This window comes from Aulonocara sp. 'chitande type north' Nkhata Bay, linkage group LG7 (genome assembly GCF_057382095.1).
Source record: "Aulonocara sp. 'chitande type north' Nkhata Bay isolate Kocher_YH1m ecotype deep benthic linkage group LG7, A_spYH_male_GT1.1, whole genome shotgun sequence".
Taxonomy (NCBI): Eukaryota; Metazoa; Chordata; class Actinopteri; order Cichliformes; family Cichlidae; genus Aulonocara; species Aulonocara sp. 'chitande type north' Nkhata Bay.
In genome coordinates, this window is record NC_141350.1 from 41380796 (window position 1) to 41401141 (window position 20346).

The 20346-nt window shown below is 38.4% G+C and overlaps 4 protein-coding genes across 10 annotated transcripts in view; all 4 read left to right on the plus strand.

Annotated features, from left to right (window-relative positions):
- slc27a4 (solute carrier family 27 member 4) overlaps positions 1 to 2438 on the plus strand; it is a 31214-nt gene extending 28776 nt beyond the window's left edge. For all 6 annotated transcript variants that reach the window (XM_086300425.1, XM_086300422.1, XM_086300423.1 and 3 more), the window contains one exon: positions 1 to 2438. This exon is cut by the window's left edge and continues 519 nt beyond it. The gene's annotated coding sequence lies outside the window, so the exon portion shown is untranslated.
- A 2306-nt stretch (positions 2439 to 4744) lies between these two features.
- ptgdsa (prostaglandin D2 synthase a) lies at positions 4745 to 8559 on the plus strand. The gene is made up of 7 exons (XM_086300427.1): positions 4745 to 4902; positions 5968 to 6107; positions 6521 to 6597; positions 7533 to 7643; positions 7735 to 7836; positions 7947 to 7978; positions 8117 to 8559. The coding sequence occupies exons 1-6, from the start codon at positions 4816 to 4818 to the stop codon at positions 7976 to 7978; spliced, it is 549 nt and encodes a 182-aa protein (XP_086156553.1). The 5' UTR covers positions 4745 to 4815; the 3' UTR covers positions 8117 to 8559.
- A 551-nt stretch (positions 8560 to 9110) lies between these two features.
- Positions 9111 to 13231, plus strand: LOC147325759 (protein AMBP-like). 2 transcript variants are annotated; one of them, XM_086300431.1, is made up of 7 exons: positions 9111 to 9450; positions 10024 to 10169; positions 10258 to 10334; positions 10460 to 10579; positions 11068 to 11169; positions 11519 to 11562; positions 11678 to 13231. In XM_086300431.1, the coding sequence occupies exons 1-7, from the start codon at positions 9328 to 9330 to the stop codon at positions 11756 to 11758; spliced, it is 693 nt and encodes a 230-aa protein (XP_086156557.1). In that variant the 5' UTR covers positions 9111 to 9327; the 3' UTR covers positions 11759 to 13231. The 2 variants fall into 2 exon arrangements, with proteins under 2 accessions (XP_086156557.1, XP_086156558.1); XM_086300432.1 differs by lacking the exon at positions 11519 to 11562.
- Positions 13232 to 13372: 141 nt separating this feature from the next.
- Positions 13373 to 18439, plus strand: LOC147325760 (protein AMBP-like). Its single transcript, XM_086300430.1, has 10 exons — positions 13373 to 13580; positions 14253 to 14395; positions 14920 to 14996; positions 15092 to 15208; positions 15364 to 15465; positions 15853 to 15908; positions 16170 to 16251; positions 16343 to 16510; positions 16838 to 17011; positions 18294 to 18439. Exons 1-10 carry the CDS (start codon positions 13461 to 13463, stop codon positions 18317 to 18319), a joined length of 1065 nt encoding a protein of 354 aa, XP_086156556.1. The 5' UTR covers positions 13373 to 13460; the 3' UTR covers positions 18320 to 18439.
- Positions 18440 to 20346: the final 1907 nt, after the last annotated feature.

Here is a 20346-nt window from a genome sequence, read left to right on the forward strand (position 1 = left end):
AAAGCAGGTCTGCTTGGTGACTTGAAGCCACCCTTCATAACCACGCACTCCCTCGCCCACCAACAGATCTCATACACTCCCACCTGTAAACGCTGGTCCATTAAACCACAGGTTATTGTTGGCATGAAGGAGGAACAAGAGGAGAGGAATAGGCTGCCTAGCATCCAGGATGCAAAAACTTGACACTCCAGATAAACACAGACTTAAAGGATGCTGATGAAGAACATGGATTAAGTACATTAAATATGTGAGATAACAGAGGGACCTACTTGGACCTAAACTATCTCTCTGTTCATTGTTCTGTTAGTGAGATTGTTTTGTGACAGACTGAAGCTACTGCTGTCGACTTAACCTGCACAATTAGCCATAAGTGACAAACATGTGGAATAGCTACATACGTCCTGTTTTAGGTCAAATGTATCAAAGCATTTCCTTTAACTCTCAGCTCTTTGTCTTTTCTTTTCCATTCCTGTTGTATTACAGCAAATCCAAAGGCTTTCTTTCTTTCTTTGCTTTTTAAAGACCAACATATTTGACCTCTAACAGAAGTAAAAACAAAGTCCAGTGGTTGAAGGTGTAAATAGGGCTCTAGCAATTGCAGTGCAATAATTATCCACATCGGAAATGAAGAAAAACAAAGCTTTGTATTTAAATGTCTGAGATACACCAAATATATTTAAGTTGTAGTTTCTACATATTTAAGAAAATACAGACATTAATTTATTTTGTTAGTCTTTCTGTTGTCTTTTTTCTGCTTTGTGTGTATCCAAATCTGTGCTTCAATGGCTTGGGGAGTCCTCCTTATATCAGCTGTTAAAACACAAATTCATGTGATCAGACTGATTCAATCCTGGACTAAATACATGGAGCTATTTCCATAAACAGGACTTGTTCACATACTGAGCATGAGTCCAGTATTGCTGTGTGGCTGTTTTGTGCAGGTTTTGTCCTGAAAGGTAGACTTTGCCTATATTAGGGTGTGTATATTCTTTTATATTATATAAATTTGAGTGAAGTGGCAAAAGCACCTGATCAGTGAGGAGTTTATCTGGTGCTAAAAGGGATGTTCTACAAGTTGAGGGAATGCTGAATGATCCAAAGATTCAAAGGCGGAGCAGGAACATTTGAACTGGAAGGAGTGCATCAACATGGAGCAGTAGAAGAAGAGAAGACAACATGCTTTGTCATCAATGTTATTGTCTGTTGTTTGCAGTAGATGTTCTCTGAGGTTGTAGCAGCATGAATGAGCATCATCAACCACAAGCAGAGCACTGTGCCTTACTGTGAGTTCACCTCCCAGGTTCACAGGCCCTGGCCCACACGCTTCCTTTTTGGACTTCATCTTTCACTCTCTGTTGGTGTCTGTCTTCCATGACCTAATTTTGTCTGTCTCCGAATTACCTGACATACTAGTCATGCAAATCTGGCGCGGATCACAGGAGCTCCAAATATTTTCCTGAAAATTGTCTGATAACTATTCACGGCAGCCACTGGACTGGCATCTTTATCCTGCCAGGTGCAGGAAGGGTTTGTTTTTGTCATTGGGCAGGGGTCCAATTTCCCAAGGCTGCTGTGATAGCAATTCCAATGACCAACCTATACTTCTTGTTTTTAAACTCTTCTGTTCTTTTAGTCCTAATTGTAACTTTAACATGTCTGCTAACAGTTTTATTTGCTTTGTATTTCTTTCTTGGGTTGTCATATAGTATTTTACCCGAGTTTCTGTTTGCTCAGCACTTTTATTTTAAGCCTTTATTGTACTTTCTGCCAACCGGCCCATTCCTTTCCCTTCATCTCTTCCCCGTTCTCCTCTCCCTCCAATCCCATCCGTTTCTCTCGGGTACTCATTTCCTGCTTCGTGTTATTACTGATTCAGACATTTGTTCAAAACAAAAAATCTGAATACATCTCACATATTTCCTAAGTTCCTAATTGCAACTTGATGGTTTTATTTACGGTAGTTGACTTTTAAGATGGTTCAGAAGGTCTCGTAACATGACGTTCCAAACAAACGCTCAAAACCTTTTTGCAAATATTGTTTACCAAAGTGTGTTGTTTGTAGTCTGCCATTACCCTGTTTGTGTGTGTGTGTTTTTGTTTTTCTTCTTACATTGCAACTGATCACATCCTAAGTTGCCTACAATACAGCAAGTTATCTTTTTCAGCAGTTTATGTTTAAACTGTTTCGACAGATTTGTTGCTGCTTCCTCCGTCTCTCTCATTAACTTGTATTTATTCTTTAATGATGAGTGTGAAATGTTCTCATGAATGTATGAAAAAGAAAATAAGTGATGGTGATGGTGATCATGTTCGGTAAAGTCTGATTTGTATATCCAAAGGGAACTCAGTTTGGCTGTTATGATGCTTCTACCTGAGGGGTTGCATTCATCGACCCTGACCACCAGGGGGCGTGTGATTAAACAGTCCCACAAAGAGCACTCTGAAGAGGATGTTTCCATTATTTTTAATGAGTTAAATTATTATTTTTGAACAACTGTTAATTGAACTTTGATTGTTTTACTGCTACATCTGTTTGCTTTTGTGTTGTTTGTGTGAAATCATAGCTTTTTTGTGGTTTTGATATAAGAAAAGAGGATTCATGCATTTTGAAAGACAATCGAATGGCTTTTTGTTTTTTCTCTTAGCAGGATCTGCCGGGGGGGGGGGGGGGGGGGTTGGTTCAGGGAAACACTTGATTTTTTTGCATCTACTCAGAGCTCTTTGTTTTGTGATGTCTGAGAGAATAAATATTGAGTCAGAAACTACACTATACAAACTAGGCATGGTCATGATCACGCATGATAATTTGTTTAAGAAGTTTAAAACTGATTCAGATCTTTCATTTAGCATGTCATTAAAATGACTCTGAGGAACCAAGTTCCCATACCATCTGAATACATTTACATTATCGTTGTACGGTTTGGATTTAACATGAGTCCCTAACACACTCACACATGGAGATCAGTGTGACCATTCAGCTTCTCTCATACTAAGAAATCAACAAAACTTCTGAAATGGTCAAATTTGGTGAGGAAAGCCTCAAAGGCTTCAAGCTGTCACCAGTCTTCCCAGCTCATAATGAGATCGGTCAATGTATGTCGCTTCAAATACAAGTGACGAGTCACCTCTTAAGGCACAGTTAAGTTAAACTGAGTGGTGATCACGCAGCCTGGCTGTTTTATGTATAACACATCTTTTTGTGTTGCACTTTTCTTTGTTCCTCCCTGTCGTGGTTCAAACATGTCTGCCTACATATGTGGAAAAGGATTAGTTGTTTGTTTTTAATTCAGTATATATAATTTTGTCTCACTCCATAGACAGCAGTTCTGTGCAGAGTGCGTAGAGGAGGTCTGTGAGGTGTGCTGTGTGTGTGACACACTGATGTCCCCTTGTCCACTGAAGGCTCATTGTATACATCATGCATCTCAAGAAAATGAGATAAAAGCAGAGCTGCAAATGGAAAAATCATCATTATTAATAAAAAAAATATTTAAACTCTTCACTGGACTCTGATTGCAATGACACTTTTTTTTCTTCTGATGATGCAGACTGTCGAGTTTGAATTCTGATAGTGAGATAGGCTCCTCTTAATGGCTGTACCAAATATCGGGCTAAGCAGGTCATTTTAGATCAAGGTGTGTCCTAAAAAAGGAATGTGAAGGTAACTTTAATGTAATAAACTATTAAACTGATTTCAAAGAGAGATTTTAAGCAAAATATTATTTCTTTTCCACATGCATATATTCATCAAAGCACTGCAAAAACTTGTACATGTTGATATTTTCTAGAGAGGTGCACCTTGTTTACTAAAGCTTCACAATGCTGATTCAAATGAATGTCTTGGTCCCTGCAGATTTTGCTGAATTTTGTTTTGTTTTGTTTTGTTTTGTTTGTTTGTTTTTAAGATAGTTTATGACTCTGCCTCAGATTTGTACAGGAAACGTGCACTAATTTAGACCCAGGACAAATCTTTTTAGACGTGACCTGTCACCTGTTGAGCGTGCACCACAAACACATCTGGTGTAATTGTGTCCTACATTTAACATTTAAATCCACAACTCATACTGTCCATTTTCCATGTTATTTTAGCTGTTGAAATTTGTTTGTTTTTGTTAACCTCTGTTTTTCAAAGATATATGGAAAAACAAGGTGACACCAGTAAATCTCTAAAGCAGAGGCTCTTTGGGAGAAACTGCTTTCTGTTCCTATTTCCTAAGGACATCTTAAGACCCAAATTCCACAAGCCGGCTGGTGAAGGTGTTTCAAAATCTGAGAAACTCCTCTAACAGAAAGGTATGAACAGCTTTCTTGTAGGGACATGCGTGATATTTATGACTGACCCTGCTGTTGCGCAAACTTGTCCTTTTAAATGCGAATATAAGTTAAGCTGGAGGCAGCAGCCAACACAGCGGTACTCCATGGAAAAATGAACCATCAGAGCTGAGAAACAGGTTACTGGTCTCTCGACTTGTTTTTCCTCATGTGTCTTTCAGTGCGGGACAGGGAGTTGTGAAATCATGTGAAGTCTTTGCTTTTGAGGACAGCTCATGAATCGCAGCTGATTCTGGTAAACCACAAGCTGAACCTATAAAGCGTTTAAGTCCGTGGCTGTTTTCAGACTTGCACATTTCCAACACTTGGCTACTGTTCCTTGAACCTTGGCGATGATTGGCTGACAACCAGGTGGGTGGATCAGCAGGGGGGAAAGGTAAACATCACCCCAGGCTTTGCCACTCTGTACCTCTCTTTGGCAGCACAGTTCACTTTTGGCTCAGGTCAGACACCAGCTCACCTCGCGGCTTCTCTTCCTCAGCCATGACGATGACTGTTGCCATGGTGATGCTGTGCATGATGATGGTACATGCAAATGTGAAGCCGCAGAAAGATTTTAGCCTGCAGAAGGTAGGATGGAGGGTGTTTGGTTTTTAAGCTTTTTTCTTTTTATATATTTTTTTATGTTTCAAACCACGTTTATTCGTTTTGTTAAGAACGGGGTTTCTTTAAAAGGAGAACAGCTGTTCTTTGTTTGTTACATGACGCCACCTACTGTCTGCTGGTGGTTTTATGTGTGTGCACAGTTTGCGATGAGTTGCTACCTTACAATAAACAAGATTAATGCACAAGTAAATCGTTTCCTGGTTTGATGGACTGTGTGAGGTTAACTTTCTTTGGCATATGTGCCACAAGAAATGTGTCTGACTGGCTATGAAGTGGGATTGTCCCGCACTTACTTCTTCTTAGCCATATTATGCCTGTAAGCCTTTTAACGTTTTATTCTTTATTTTAAAAGTAAAATGTTTATTTGACACAAAGTAGTGCTGATTTTATTTTCCCCGCCAGGATTTTTTTTTAATGTAGGCTATTGTCTGTTATATAAGAGTAAAAGTTAACACTTTCCCAATATAATTATAATCATTGACATTAAGTCAAGTAAACACCGTTTTACATGAGGAAAAATGAAAGTGGCTCATCGGTTTTGATGTACATCGAACATTTGAGATAGGTAAGGATGCCCTGCTTTACACAAGTGCTTGCAACAGGGTACACATTACAGCCTATGATAAAATAAATATGTGAGCCACACCATTTCACTTCAAGATGTGCTCTTTCATTCCGATCAACACAAGCACTGTAGTTTATTTTGAGTCAATCCCACATACCCCACCTTGCTTCCTTAAATACTTAGTGCACCAATTACCCGACTAAAAATACTCCCAACACATTATTTGTGCCTTAAAATACAGAACCTCATTGTTTCAGGGAAATACTTCTTCCTCTTTATTTAAATAAAGAGCCCTGCATTTAACCATTTAACCAAATGGTTAAATTCACGTGCATTTAACCATTTGGTTTATGTCACCCAGTGCGTCTGGGACTGTGACAGACAGGTCACATGTAGCCTGTGCATGACTGCTCAGAAGTTCCAATAAACTGTGTCCTGTTTTTGTTTGTTTTGTGTGTGTTTAGTTTGCAGGAAAATGGTATCGCGTGGGGGTCGCCTATGACTCTCCGCGTTTCGTCCCATTCCGAAGAATAATTAAGGCCTCCATGGGCACCATCACGCCGCTGCCAAACGGCAATGCTAATCTCACAATGTGGGAGGCAACGTGAGTCTGTTTTTGCAGGGGTGACACATTTGATCACTGTTGACATATGTGGACACGCAGGGACATGCCGCTCAGTCTGTGTGAGAAAAGACTGTGGCAGAGCTTTTTTAAACTCTATTATGGGGCAAAGTCAGGACACTTTTTAAGATCTTTTAATTAAATTTGACTTGTTATTGTGTCCATGCCCTTTATGTGCTCCAGTAACCTTTGTAATTTACACAATATGCTCTCACAGTTATTTAAGATGGCTGTTGAGTGGCAAACTTGCATACAACAATAATACATATTGGGCTTTATTGAATTAATAACATCAAAGCTATCATATGTGTGCTAGTCAAGGAAAAGAGTTAAACAGAGAGGAGTAAGAAAGTGACACTTGTGGATAAACACTCATTTTTCTTTGCTTTTTTCAGATCCTTTGGTTGTGTAATCAAAAAGTACCAGTATGAGAGGACGAGTGTACCTGGACAGTTCACCTACTTCAGTGCACGTGAGTCTTTTTCTAAAGACAACTGACTTTTTCCATCATAGAATAAAAACTTGACTGGTGCTCACAGCATGAGTTGACATTCAGGATCAGCAACATGTCATGAGCAAAAAAACCACAGTGATCACAAGGATGAAGCTGTGCAGTCCAGGCACATGTGACAAAGTAATGACATAAGACTGAGAACAGGAAATAAGAGCAGAATACACACCCAAATATATTTGGGGGATTTTTCTTTTTTACTTTTATTATTTTTTACAGTTACGGTTTTCATGTGACATGTAAGTATTTTTTATTGTTTATATAGCATGCTGTCTAAATAACAAAATGTATATTATTAAATGTAGTAATTTAAAATGCATAATTTTTACAGTGGTATAATTATGATTATGTTAGAATTGTATTGTAATGAACATTTAAATGAATGTAAATTGTTCAATAATGTATAAAATTTTCATTACAATTTTGAGAATATTTTAAGTAGGTTTAAGTTTTCATGCGACACTTAAGTATTTTTTATTATTTATATAGGTCTGCTGTCTAAATAACAAAATGTATATTATTAAATTTAATAATTTAGAATTAAATCTTAATCGAATTAAGATTCATTAACATCCAGTAAGTCAATACAAAAATTACATATCTTGTAAATTAATTTTATCTTCTACCAAATGCAATTGGGGGGGTTTTACGTTCATGTTTTTTTCTTTTTGTTTTTGTTTTTTTGTTTTTAGCTTTTTGCATTTTAAGTAACCTATACAGGCCTAATAGAAAAATCATATACATCCCATTTGGGTTTAGTGCAGGCAATTCTGTTTCATCCAGATTTAATGTATTGGTCTATTTATTCATTTATTTAATCTGCCTATCAATTTGCTTTTAAATGTTCAACTAGCAGGGGTGCTAAAATCTCACTTCTGTGTCACGATTTCTCTCAGGCCATAACATGGTGAAGGACATCACTGTGGTGGAAACAAACTACACTGACTACGCCATGGTCCTTAAGCACAAGGTTTTCAACAGAGAGTACACACAGGTGGCACTTTATGGTGAGACACGCTCACAGATGCGTCTGAACATGCAGGCCACTGCAATTCTGTCTTCTATACACCACATGTCTGTTTCTGTACTTGTCTGCAGCTCGCACTCTGAGCGTCAGGCCTGAAGTCGTACAGAAGTTTAAAACCTTTGCCTTGTCTCGCGGTTTACCAAGAGAGTCTATTCTGATTCCACCTCCAGCAGGTGAAGCAAGGGGGAACACGCCTCCATATATACACATAGTATATACACATCTGCGCGCATGTTGAAGAAAAATTGTCATAATTTTGGTCTGTATGTTTTCTGGTGAACAGAAAATTGCCCGTCATCAGGGTCTGGGCGTTAGGTAAGGCAATTTCTTTTTTTTTCTTTTTCTTTTTTTAAAGAAAAATATATATAAAAAACACAGGTGGTTATTTTAAATCTGCGTGTGCGAATGATTTCTGTCCAGCTAGTATAAAATCCTTTCTGTTCCCCCTTCTAGGTTCCCTGCTGTGCCTGAGATGAGGGTGGCATCACGTGTTCTTCGTGCTGTTCCAGCTGTGTGTCTGTGTCCAGTTTCTGACAGCATTTATGTATTATAAACTATTATTAAAAAAAACTTCAGCAAACATGATGCTGACTGCAAATGGCACAAGAAGCAGATATTGCTGATTACATTTATCCTATAGATCAACCTTGATTATGAAGCGTTTTCCATTATTTTCACAGTTCACATAGTTAAATAAACATTGACCTCCAGACTTTTATTAATCTAATTTGAGGGTGGGTTTTTTGTCTTATTATGGTTACATGTAAAATATGTTAGTATGTAATTCTGTGTTTTACTGGGATCTATATGTTCATCACCTGACAGTTACCTCTACCAGCTATAATATTGGCGATACAGTCATCATATATCAATAAATATATTTCTGATCAGCTGCATTTTTCTTGAATTAAGAAATTTTACCTGCATATGCACAAACACTTTCTCTTGCATAAAGTGTTGCTGCAGAGGTTCACACTGAAAAGACAAATGTAAATAAAAGTTGGCTGCTTCATCGACTGCCCTGAGCCATATCAGCTGTGCTCTTTCACACTGTTGACATAATTAAATAAATATTCAGCCTGGACATAATAAATAAATCTCTGAGTAGATTATCTACAGTTTCTACTGCATTTGTGGCACAAAACAAGTGGTCTAAAGGTCACTGAAAGGAAGTTTTTTCCCTCAGTGAACACCAGGTGGCACATACACACCAGTATGTGACATACAGTTTATGATGCAGATATCATGATACCATGAGAAATGAGATTAAATGAGCTGTATGTTGAAGGGACACTTCTGTCTGTGGTAACATCAAAAAGTCTCTGTAGCTGATACTAATGCTACATTTCCCCACAATCTGTTAATTACTAACGTATATTGATCAGTTGTTTGTTTTAGCTTCAAACTCTGAAGTCCAGCAATTCATTTCTGATTATTTGGACCAAAGGACACACAGTGACATGCACACACCTCTGTGCACAGACACACTGATCGTCAGAACTTTGCGCGTTAAGTTGTGTCTTTTCTTGCTTCTTTTGGTCGTGTTTTGAGAGGGGATTCACAAAAGCCACATACGCAGGGTGTCCGTTTGACCCAGAAAGGCAGCAGACAAAAGTTTCTGGGAGGTGACAGAAAGAGACAGGTTGGACAGGCAGGCTAACAAAATGCAGGGAGCGGTCAGGCCTGTGTCTGTGCTGGTAATGGGGTGGGCCCTCGTGACCTTCCAGGTATCTCCTGTGGAGCCAAAAAATTTTACCCTGACCCAGGAGAACTTTGATCTGGAGCAGGTGAGTGGATAAAATACTAAAAAATGAAATTTCTTTAGTTATTTCCCACCCCACCCAACAACAAAGTTTATCACTTCTTTTCATTCAATAATATCTGAGGTTGTTTTTATTGCTGCACGTCAATCCACATGTTTTAATGTACAGTAATTATGAGTCTTGTCGCACCACACCTTGACTTCAGCAATCTTGGCACAAATTCCTGAGAAACATCAACTTATCCAGAAGTCAGCTAAACATGTCACACCCCTGCTGATTCATCCACAGTACACTGGCTCCCTGTACTGCCATGAATTCACCCTAAAAACATGACTATTAACATTTGAAGTTCTTCACAGGCTCTGCCCTGCATATTTCACTGATCTCCTCCAAACTTAAACTTCCTGCAGTGTTCATCTGGGTGCCAGGTCCTTCTCTTATGCAATACCTAAACTTTACTCCCTCACATCTGCACACTCCTTGACAGAATTCAAAACTGCGCTCATGACATTTTTAAGCTGTTCTGTTTTGTTTTGACTGGTCCATTTTATAATATTAGTATCTGTTCTGTTTTATGTCATGCCGTGTTCCTCGCAGTTTATGGGAAAGTGGTATGAGGTGGCAGTGGTGTCTACCTGCCCTCATTATATGCAGCGTAAGAGGGGAAACCCTGTCATTGTTGCACTTGAGCTGAAACATGTTGCATCTGAGGAGAACTTCACCATGACAGCCACTGCTTTCAGGTCAGATTCACCCACATGCTGTTTCTCATGGAGTGGATGAGTATGCTACACTCAATATAACCTTTCATGTGTTTGTGTCTGCATATAGGAACAGCTTGTGTACGGAGACTTCAACAGATTACAGTTTGACGGACACTCCAGGGCGATTCTTCTACCACACTGCAAGTATGTTTTCTGCTTTCCTGCATATATAGTACATCCTTCCTGTGACATGTGTACAATAAAAACATTCTCATGATGCTAAAATAATACTCAGAAAACCTGATGCGTTAACACTTTATTTTCTACAGGGCTCGGGGCCGACGTTGATGCCTTTGTGGTTCATACCACCTATGATGAGTATGCTGTAATGCTTCTGCTGAGCACAGAGAAACCATCAGGAAATAAAACCACCATAGCCAAACTTTACAGTGAGTGACCACTGTTGGATCATCAGCCATTTTACCTTTGATTTATCAAGATATCTGTGTTGATTTTTTTTTAGCAGTGCATTTCTTTGTGTCCGAATTAAAACAAGGGTCAGGTACTTTAATTTATCAATCAATATTAATTATGAGTAAGCTAATAATAGACTTCATATTCCCAACACCTAATCTAGTGTACTTAAAGCAGGTAAAACTTGCAAAGCTTCTGAGGCTACTGTATAAAATCTAATTGTCTCTATATCTGACTGTAATCTTGTTCAAATCATGAGATCTCACATTTAGCCTTTTAATTTGGAACTATTTAATGTTTTTCAATATAAAATTATAAAAACATAGAAATTTGTTGTTCTCACAGAGATTTTAGGAACTTTAAATGTGCTGATTCTAACACTGCCTTTCTGTTTCCTTCCAGTATTTAACAGAGTTGAAACAGTCAGTGTTATAAAACACTAAAGAAAATCTGTCCTCTTCAGGTCGGACTGTGGAAGCAGGCCCCGCTGTGCTGGATCACTTTAAAACAGTGGTCAGAGAGCATGGAATGAGAGACGATGCTGTCATCATGAATCAGGACAAAGGTGCACACTCTCCCTGAGAACTATTGATGAGTTTACACTCGTCATCTCCATCTTTAACATTTTTTGCCCAGTATATTCACTATCCTCTGCACATGTCCAAATCATCTTTACATGCTGTTCAACCTGAGCGAACCCTCTGATTTGTTGTAATATAGTCATCGTCGCCCCCCCCCCCCCAAGCAGAACAGATTTGCCCGCTGGGATAGCCATGTTTGACACCCTTGCTGTTATTGATTTTTCCCTCCTGTTATTGAATATTATCTTCATGGTTGTGTTTTGCATGTTTAGTGTTTTCTATTACTAACTGCATTTTAGAAAGTCATCAACTCTAATCCTTCTGCCTTTACAGGTGAGTGTGTTCCAGGTGAAAAGATGACAGAGACACCTACTCAGGTGCATGCTTCACACTAACACACTAACATATAACACTGTAAAACCCAAGATTTATAACTATGTTAAAGTGATGAGTCTTTAATGCATTTTAATACCTTGTATGTCATTATTTCAGGTTATTGTTCCCAAAGGGTTAAATAGAAACGCGGTTCCACGTACGACACATCCCCAAGAAGAGTTCACTGTTACCATCTGACCCTATCCTTACCATCCTCCTCTGTCAGATAAATCCTCTGCATGTCCTCCTTCACTATATCCATGGATCTCCTCTTTCACTCCTGCCTGGCAGCTACACGTTCAACATCCTTTGCCAAGTATATCCACTATACTTCCTTTGCTTATATCTAAACCGTCTCAGCCTTACCACTCTAACTTTATTTCTGAACTGCTCTACCTGAGCTGTCCCTCTGTGGTACACGTTTCTAATCCTTTCTATTCTGGTCAATCCCAATAAAAACCTGAGCATCTTCAGCTCTACCACCTTGAGCTCAACCTCGAGCTGGCAGACCTCGAGGTCTTTTTGTCAGTGCCACTGTCTCCAAACCAAACATCATACCGGGTATGACTACCAGCGTTTAAACCTTCCTTTTACTCTTGCTGCTATCCATCTGTCACAAATCACCCACTCGACTTTGCCTCCACTCTCTTGTTAACTGTTAATATAAATAAAAATATGTAAATGTAAAAAAAATGCAATAAGGATGTTGTGTTTCTGTCAAATTTGAGCGTTTTAATAAATATATATTTGCTATATATTTTAATATACAGCTGGTACATAGTCCAAAATGCAAATTGTTTTTTAATGTGTGAAACAAGTTTAAATACAAAAAAAGGACTTTAACTTTTAAAGCCCTTTTAAAGCTGCACCACCTGCTATATATGGCATGGTGTGCTAATACTTTCCACAATTATTTATCATATGCATTTGGATGTGCAAGTTTAAGAGATGTGACAAATATTTATTTAAAGATAATATTTTATTGCCAATATTATTTCAAATAAAGCGACCATGCTATTTGAGAAAAAAAAAGCACCAAACATATGGCAAGTGTACGGTAATAAAATATCTCATGTACAAATGTTTCCTGTATGTTTCACTGCCCCAAGGAATCATTTTCAAAATGGGCTGCACCGCTCCCCAACGGGACATGGAGGGAGAGAGCTGAAACAGAATCATGCATGCATGTGGATACCTTGTAAATTTACTCCAACATCATGGTTTCACATTATAAAGTTACTAAATTGTAACTTTATAATGTTACAATTTACACATGTCTGGAATCATACATCAGTCCAATCCAAGCCCTCAGAAATGTGATTCTGGCTAACCTACTATCCAGTCACATCTGGTCCTCTTTGCTCTCTAACCTGTCTGTGAATAATATTATAACATTTTTCAGGTTCCAGTGTGATCTTGAGCTGGGGTCCTGGTCTGTACATCCACTGGTACAAAGTGCAAGCTTGAGCTACCAATAGTTATTTAGGTATTACAAGGGTGGAGCTGTAGACGGCAGCTCACTCGCCAAGATACGTAACTTTTTGTATATGCGCCCAAAGCATTGTGGGCTCTGTAGTTCAGAAAAGATAACTTCTATAACTTATACACATTAGGATGAACTAGTATGCTATTGTTACTCATTAGTCCCTCCAATCATGACAAGTATTGATTTGTTTGCATTGCAGTGGTCAGGTGAGATACACAAAATCTGAACTTTGCTCTTTTACTTGTTTATTTTTTACTCAGCTGTGGGGGGGCTGGGTACATGAGGGTGACCCGGCAAACATAGCCCATAGCAGTTCAATGCACTGTCTCCTAATCAAGAGGTGAGAGGGGGCTGTTTTGATGTTTCATACTTAGGGGACATTGTTACCAACGCGTGGACAGACAAGCTGGTGAGATGCAGAAAGCAGCGACTGTGATTACTCTGCTGGTCCTGGGATGGACCTGGAGCCTCGAGGGGCTCCCTGTACTCACAGACCCGCTTTACCCCACACAGGAAAACTTTGATTTAACCCAGGTAAGTGCTCGAGTTCTGCGCTCTGGTTAATATTCTTTAACATTGTGCATATTGCATAATTCTGAGAAGTGTTAAATGCAAAAAGTTAAAAGCAGGAGATGCTGGTATGCCCTTTTCCTGTGTATTTAAATTCTAACATTTTATTTCTTTTAGTGTTTACTGAAAATTTCTTTAAGCCTTAATCTCAAGCAGAGGAAACCTAAAAATATGAGGATTATATGCTGAGGGCTTTTATAATGGAAACTAGAGCTGTTAGTTGCACAGTGCAAAGGTCGGGTATGAATCCATTGAGTGCTCATAGATAACTATGACAGAGCAAGCCTAAGGTAATATTTATCTATTTCTCATTGCAAAACATCCTTTATGATCCAGTCAAACGACTGCTTCAAATCACTTGTATTCTCAGGACTGAGAAGGTCCAAAGTAAACGTTTCCTTTAGATGTAGAACACAAGGACCTCTCCAAACTTGTATTTTTAAAACAAACTTAAAATAGTTTAATTAAAGTTGACGTTTTGCTTTAAACCCAGCATTAAAACAACATTTAACTATATACTTTTTTAATAATCTATATTTGTAACATCTTTATTTTTATACCAGATGTTTGGTTAAGCAGTCTGTGAGTTTTATATCAATTTGTGAAAATCTTCCTTTTGTTTACCTCTCCTGACAGTATTTGGGAACATGGCATGATATTGCCATTGCATCCACATGTCCCTATATGCAACGTTATAAGTCAGGTGCAGCCATCGGAAAACTGGTACTTCAGAGAGGTGATAATGAAGGCAAACTCAAGGTGACTCGAACTTCACTGAGGTTAGTAGAAAACGCATGGGTGTGCGGACACAAACAGTAATGTACAGCAAGCATGTATTTCTGACAGCAAAACACAATGTCCACTATTGTGTTCCCTTCAAGCTGTGTGGGTTTTTACAAAAAATGTTTTTTGTTGTTTGTTTTTGCTAATGTACTCATTCTAAACATTCTAGCAGACATATTGAGGGAAACTGGATTAACCAAAATTTAAGAGAAATCTGGCAAAAAAAAACAAACATAATATTTAATTTTGCTGGATGAATTTTATTTGTGAAAGCTACCAAATTCTGAGAATCTGCTGTAAAAGAAGCTATCAAGCTGTAAAATACCAGTAGCAGCTGTAACATTAATGCGATCTGCTCACTGATGTATTAAACATGTTTCCTCAAATGAGTCTCTCTACACATTAACTGCTTTTAACTCCAGTATATTCTAAACCCCCCTCTTTGTGTGTGTGTGTGTGTGTGTGTGTGTGTGTGTGTGTGTGTGTGTGTGTGTGTGTGTGTGTGTGTGTGTGTGTTAAGACGAGGAACATGTATGGAGAGGATTGAGGATTATGAGCTGACCACCACACCAGGACGATTCTTCTATCATGTTGCAAGTATGTCTCTAATCTGTGTAAATAATGCTGTACGTGAGCTTTTGTACAGCGGATTTTTCGATATTATGACTCTCCCTGTACTCTCCCTCTCACAGAGTGGGGGGCAGACGTGGATGCATACGTGGTTCACACAAACTACAATGAGTACGCCATAGTAATAATGAGCAAGCAGAAGTTATCAGGCAATAAGACCACCTCAGTTAAGCTTTACAGTGAGTAAACGCTTCCTAAAAATGTAAACCAAAATGGATTCATTTGACAGTCCTTAAGTATACACTTGATTGTTGTTATAGTGACTATTAGGTGAAGTCCTGAAGTCTTAATGCCATTTTAAGGTTTTTATTTTCCAAATGATTGTGTTCTTCAGGTCGAACTATGACTGTGAGAAACACTGTCCTGGATGACTTTAAAAGACTGGTTAAAGACCAGGGAATGAGTGATGCCAATATTATCATTAAAGAGAACAAAGGTACAGCCCACACATACAGACACACACATAGACAGATTATCACACACGCTAACACTCTTCTAAAATGGAGTGATAAGCGTACAGTCTTCCTCCGAGATCAGTACTCTAGTTCTTACATTTTAAAGAAATCAACCCAGATCTACACTCTATCTTCATGGTTTCTTTCCTTGCGTATGTTCTACCTCTTTACAAAAGATATGAAAATCCAGGCTCACACATACACACACACACACACACACACACACACACACACACACACACACACACACACACACAATAAAATAAAAAACTTGAAGAATGGAACTGTTATTCATAACATCTTAACACGACATTTTAGGCTATAGATGAAGTATATGAACAAATGACACTACTTCACTTGATCTGCAGGTGACTGTGTTCCTGGAGAGGAGGTGGCAACAGCCACAGCTCAGCCTGAGCCTCAGGTATTACAATCTATTTAACATTGAATATTTTATGCATATGCTTTAATTGTATTTCCTTTAAAATGCATGAAAGAACATCTGTTGTCCTTTGTACTCAGGAGTTTGAGTTTTATGGTAGAATTCATCATAAATGAATTACAAGGCCATCATATAATCCATGTGAGACGTTACATTATAGGAGATCATTTTATCAGTATAATGCAGATTATTTGTGGTTGAGTCATTTTTGTATCTCTGAGTCTGTGTGTCTGTGTTAAACAGCGTGTGAGGAGAAATGCAGTGCCTTCTTTGGCTCCAGATGTGGAGGGCTCTGGTGATGATACAGCTATGTTCAATGGGACTGGTAGGATATCAGTTTATGCCAAATATCAAGTTCTGATTCTGATGTTGTATATTTTCTTATGCATATGTATATTCCCTCGCTGTTCCCACAGAGGCCTGTAAAGCAGCACCAGACACAGGACCGTGTTTCGGGATCCACGTGCGTTACTACTACAACTCCTCTTCAATGAACTGCGAGCTCTTCAAGTATGGAGGATGTTTGGGCAATCAGAACAACTTTGAAAATGAAAGGGACTGTTTGCAGAGTTGCCGCACCGAAGGTAAGAAAAAACAAACACAACATGACATTTGCTAATGTGCATAGATGTCCGTGCAACACACGTGCAAATTCAGGTTTTGGGGGGTTTGGTCCAACATTTAATTATGGATTCAGCTGGGGTTTCCAAATGACGCGTAAACGGAAGAACACTTATTTTCTATGAGAAGCTACTGTGTTTGTTTTCAATGAGGCTCCTTATAACAGCCACAGAGAAAGGGACTGCAACTGTTTTACAAAGTGCAATTCATGTTCTACTTGAGACTCTTGTGGCACACCACGAATGAATATTACCTATATTATATTGTGTGTATCTCTTTTGTCATTTCAGCTGTGTGCCGTCTGCCTATGGATGCTCAGCCCTGCACAGGGAAGCCTCCCATCTGGGTTTTTGACTCCACCGCTGGTCTGTGTGTGGCCTACAAAAGCAGCTTCTGCCAGGCCAACGGCAACAAGTTCTACAGCAAGGCAGAGTGTGAGGAGTACTGCGGGGTGATGAAAGATGGTGCGAAAATAAAACAAGTATAACAGAGCAGAACTGTGGCAGGATGCAAATAAACACAAAGACACATTTATCTCATAGAAATCCCACAGATTCCAAGTCCATGGCTGAGGCACTTAAAAAAAATCTCCCAGCCTTGTTTTTTCTTCATATGTAAACACAAAACCCAATTTTCAAACAACATTTAAAAAAACAACAAAAAAAACCTCTAACCCTTATGGCTAAACCACATCATCACATCAAAACAGTTTTAACCAGTGATCGTACACACACACACGGCCAGTCGGAAAAAAAACATTACTGCTATTATGCTACTACATCAAAAAAAAAAAAGGAAAGAAAAGAAAAGAAAAGAAAAGAAAAGAAAAGAAAAGAAAAGAAAAGAAAAGAAAAGAAAAGAAAAGAAAAGAAAAGGAAAGGAAAGGAAAAACAACAATGTTAACAACACGTAGCTCCGGTCGTCTTGCATCTTAGGATTTACTCATGGAAGTGGCTTCTTTCACATGTTTCTCATGCAGTGTAATTATAATGATTAAATGGGAACATTATGTTGTATGAGAAAAAATGTGAAAGGGGCCACTTTAATGGGTGTTTGTGCTGGAAAACATAAACATTGATTGCAGAAAGGGGCATTTTTCAATCTGGTTGCCATTCCATGAGCAAGAACACAGTCTGTCACAGCTGCTCAAATGTCATTTGGAATTACTGTTGTTAGGCATGAACTTACTCCTCCTCCTCTTATAAACAGCCCTTCTCTATCTCTCTCTGATTGTTTGTTGATATTGAGCTTCAACTCAACCAATGCCATTCTGTGACGATGGACTGATTGACTAATGTTACTTACATGACATCATTAGCAAGAAGTGTGAAGAGTTTTAATTTGTTGTCGTTGTGTTGAATATATTTTTTTTAAAGATATTTTTATGGAGGGACAAATTACAATCGTGTGAGTAAGGTTTTTCACAGGACTCTGTGCAGACCTGTGAAAAAACTAATTACACCCTTACTGCTTCCAAAGAAAAATTATGATTTCACTAAGGTTTCCAGAAAAATATGCTCTTATGTCTTTTGTTCAACAACTAATAGCCCAAATTGGGTCATGCAACAGAGCCACGATCCCAGTTTGCAAACCTATAAAGGAAAACACTTCTGCTCACTGGAAAAACTGTTGATGCATGATAAATACAAGTAAAAGTTACAGCTCAGTTTGAATCAATTCCTGCAAATGCATCAAGTTCCCCATACATGCTGGTCCAAACAATGTATATATGCTTTTTTTTAACAGATGAAGGGCTCCTCAAGGCAAACTGACTGAGATGAGGAACCACTGCTGCTCAGTCAACATAAAGGGATACGACACAAACCACCACAGTAACAAAATATGGCTTTGTCTCAGCAGCGTTGTCACCAATAAAAAAAAAAAGTTTTTCAGTTGCTTCTTGTTTGTTACTGGTAAATGGTAAATGGCCTGTATTTATATAGCGCTTTACTAGTCCCTAAGGACCCCAAAGCGCTTTACATATCCAGTCATCCACCCATTCACACACACATTCACATACTGTTACTTCTTGCAATACCAGTTATAACATCACAGCAACACCTGTGTTTTCTGTGTGGTTTCGAATTTTTGCTTGAATCAAAAATTTTATAGCACTTAAGAGTTTAGACTGAATCACCTTCCCTGACTCAATGTGTGAAAATGAACAGACCAGGTAGATGAATACCATTCTAAACAATTTTGTGTGCTAAAATATAACGCCTTTGTGGTATTTCCTACTCAAAAAAATATCATGTGAAATGTTACCAGCAGAGGTCCCCATCATTTAAGGTTTAGAGCCAAATGCTCATGTTCCCCTCCCTCCTTCCGGATGTTGCAGTCTTTCTGGTTCACAGAACAAATACTGTGCACAGTCTTTAATGTGTTTTGCAGTGAACATCACAGAAAAAGTACCAACATGCAACCATACACATGTGAATTGCATACACTAATGATTACAGCTGAAAGAATATACTTCTCCTTGGTGACAGTATCAATAATGACACAGTATGCATGTTTATGGTATACTTTCCGGTGCTCAGGGACTCTATCAACAAATCTAAATAAGAAACGTTTCCTAATATTATAATTAAACAAACTGTTTGAGACATGTAAGGGTGAAAATGCTATTAGGATCACCCTACAACAATCATCAATAAATTCTTCTGTTATTTATTGCATGGACCTCAGAATATCCTGGCCATAAATTATATTGTATGATCCTACATTGTTAATCCCATAATGTGCTAATAATTATAGCCATGGCTGTGCTAGTTTATATGAATGTGATATTTTCATGTCACATAGATGTTTTGCATACTTACAGTAATAAAAGGATCTATTCTTAGACCTTGATAAGAATAGTGTATTAGCACTTCATGATATAGTCCCAGACCTAAGTGGCTATTTCCTGGCATTTATCATGTAATTGTTTCAGTCTAATTTTTATCACCATAAATTTTTCATTCAATTGTAATTACACATTATTATCCATGTGCAGGCTCTGTTATAGAGAATCCTAACCTTCACTTCTTTATTATCAGGGGTGCAAACTGTATTGCAGAGTATCCCAATATACTTCTTGCATTGTAATTACGCATTATTATCTGGGTGTATGCCATCTTGAATAACTCTGATAACACACTTTACAGCATCTTGATGGAACAAAAAACATCAGTAATGGAAAACTCCTCTCTCACCATTGTAAAACAGAGAAATCATTCGCACCCACAGCCAGCAGGCTTTTAAACTCTCGTGTTAATAGCAGACGAGCTATGTCAAACATATGAATTTCTCTTTGGGATCAGCAAAGTTATTTTTATTCTTAAGCTGTATTATAGAGTATTTTAACCTCTAATGCTTTCATTGTTATTACACTGTATTTTGAGATAGCCTATAGTGGGCTTTGATTAATGTACTAGGTGGAGTTAAAGGGGAGAAGGTTTGGTGTGCTCTCTCATTCAAAAGGATGAGGACTAAATAATCCAGACAAAAAAGACATGAAGAAAAGCCAGGAGGGGGCAATATTTCTCTGTTGGTGTTTCACAGATATATCACACAATCTCAATTACATTCACACAGATTTGAATACATTTCGCAGAAAATTATGAGTCATTCACTGCTGCAGAAATATCACATAATATCTCAACTAATCCTAGGCTATTTGCCCTCTTTTAATTTTCACTCTTCCAAAGGAGCCAGGCTTCCTGCTCTCAGTTCCCAGAGTTCCTGGCTGCTGGCAGTAGAATGCTGGGAATATCCGGAGAGGAAGGGGAAGTGACATCACAGAACTGACCTTCCG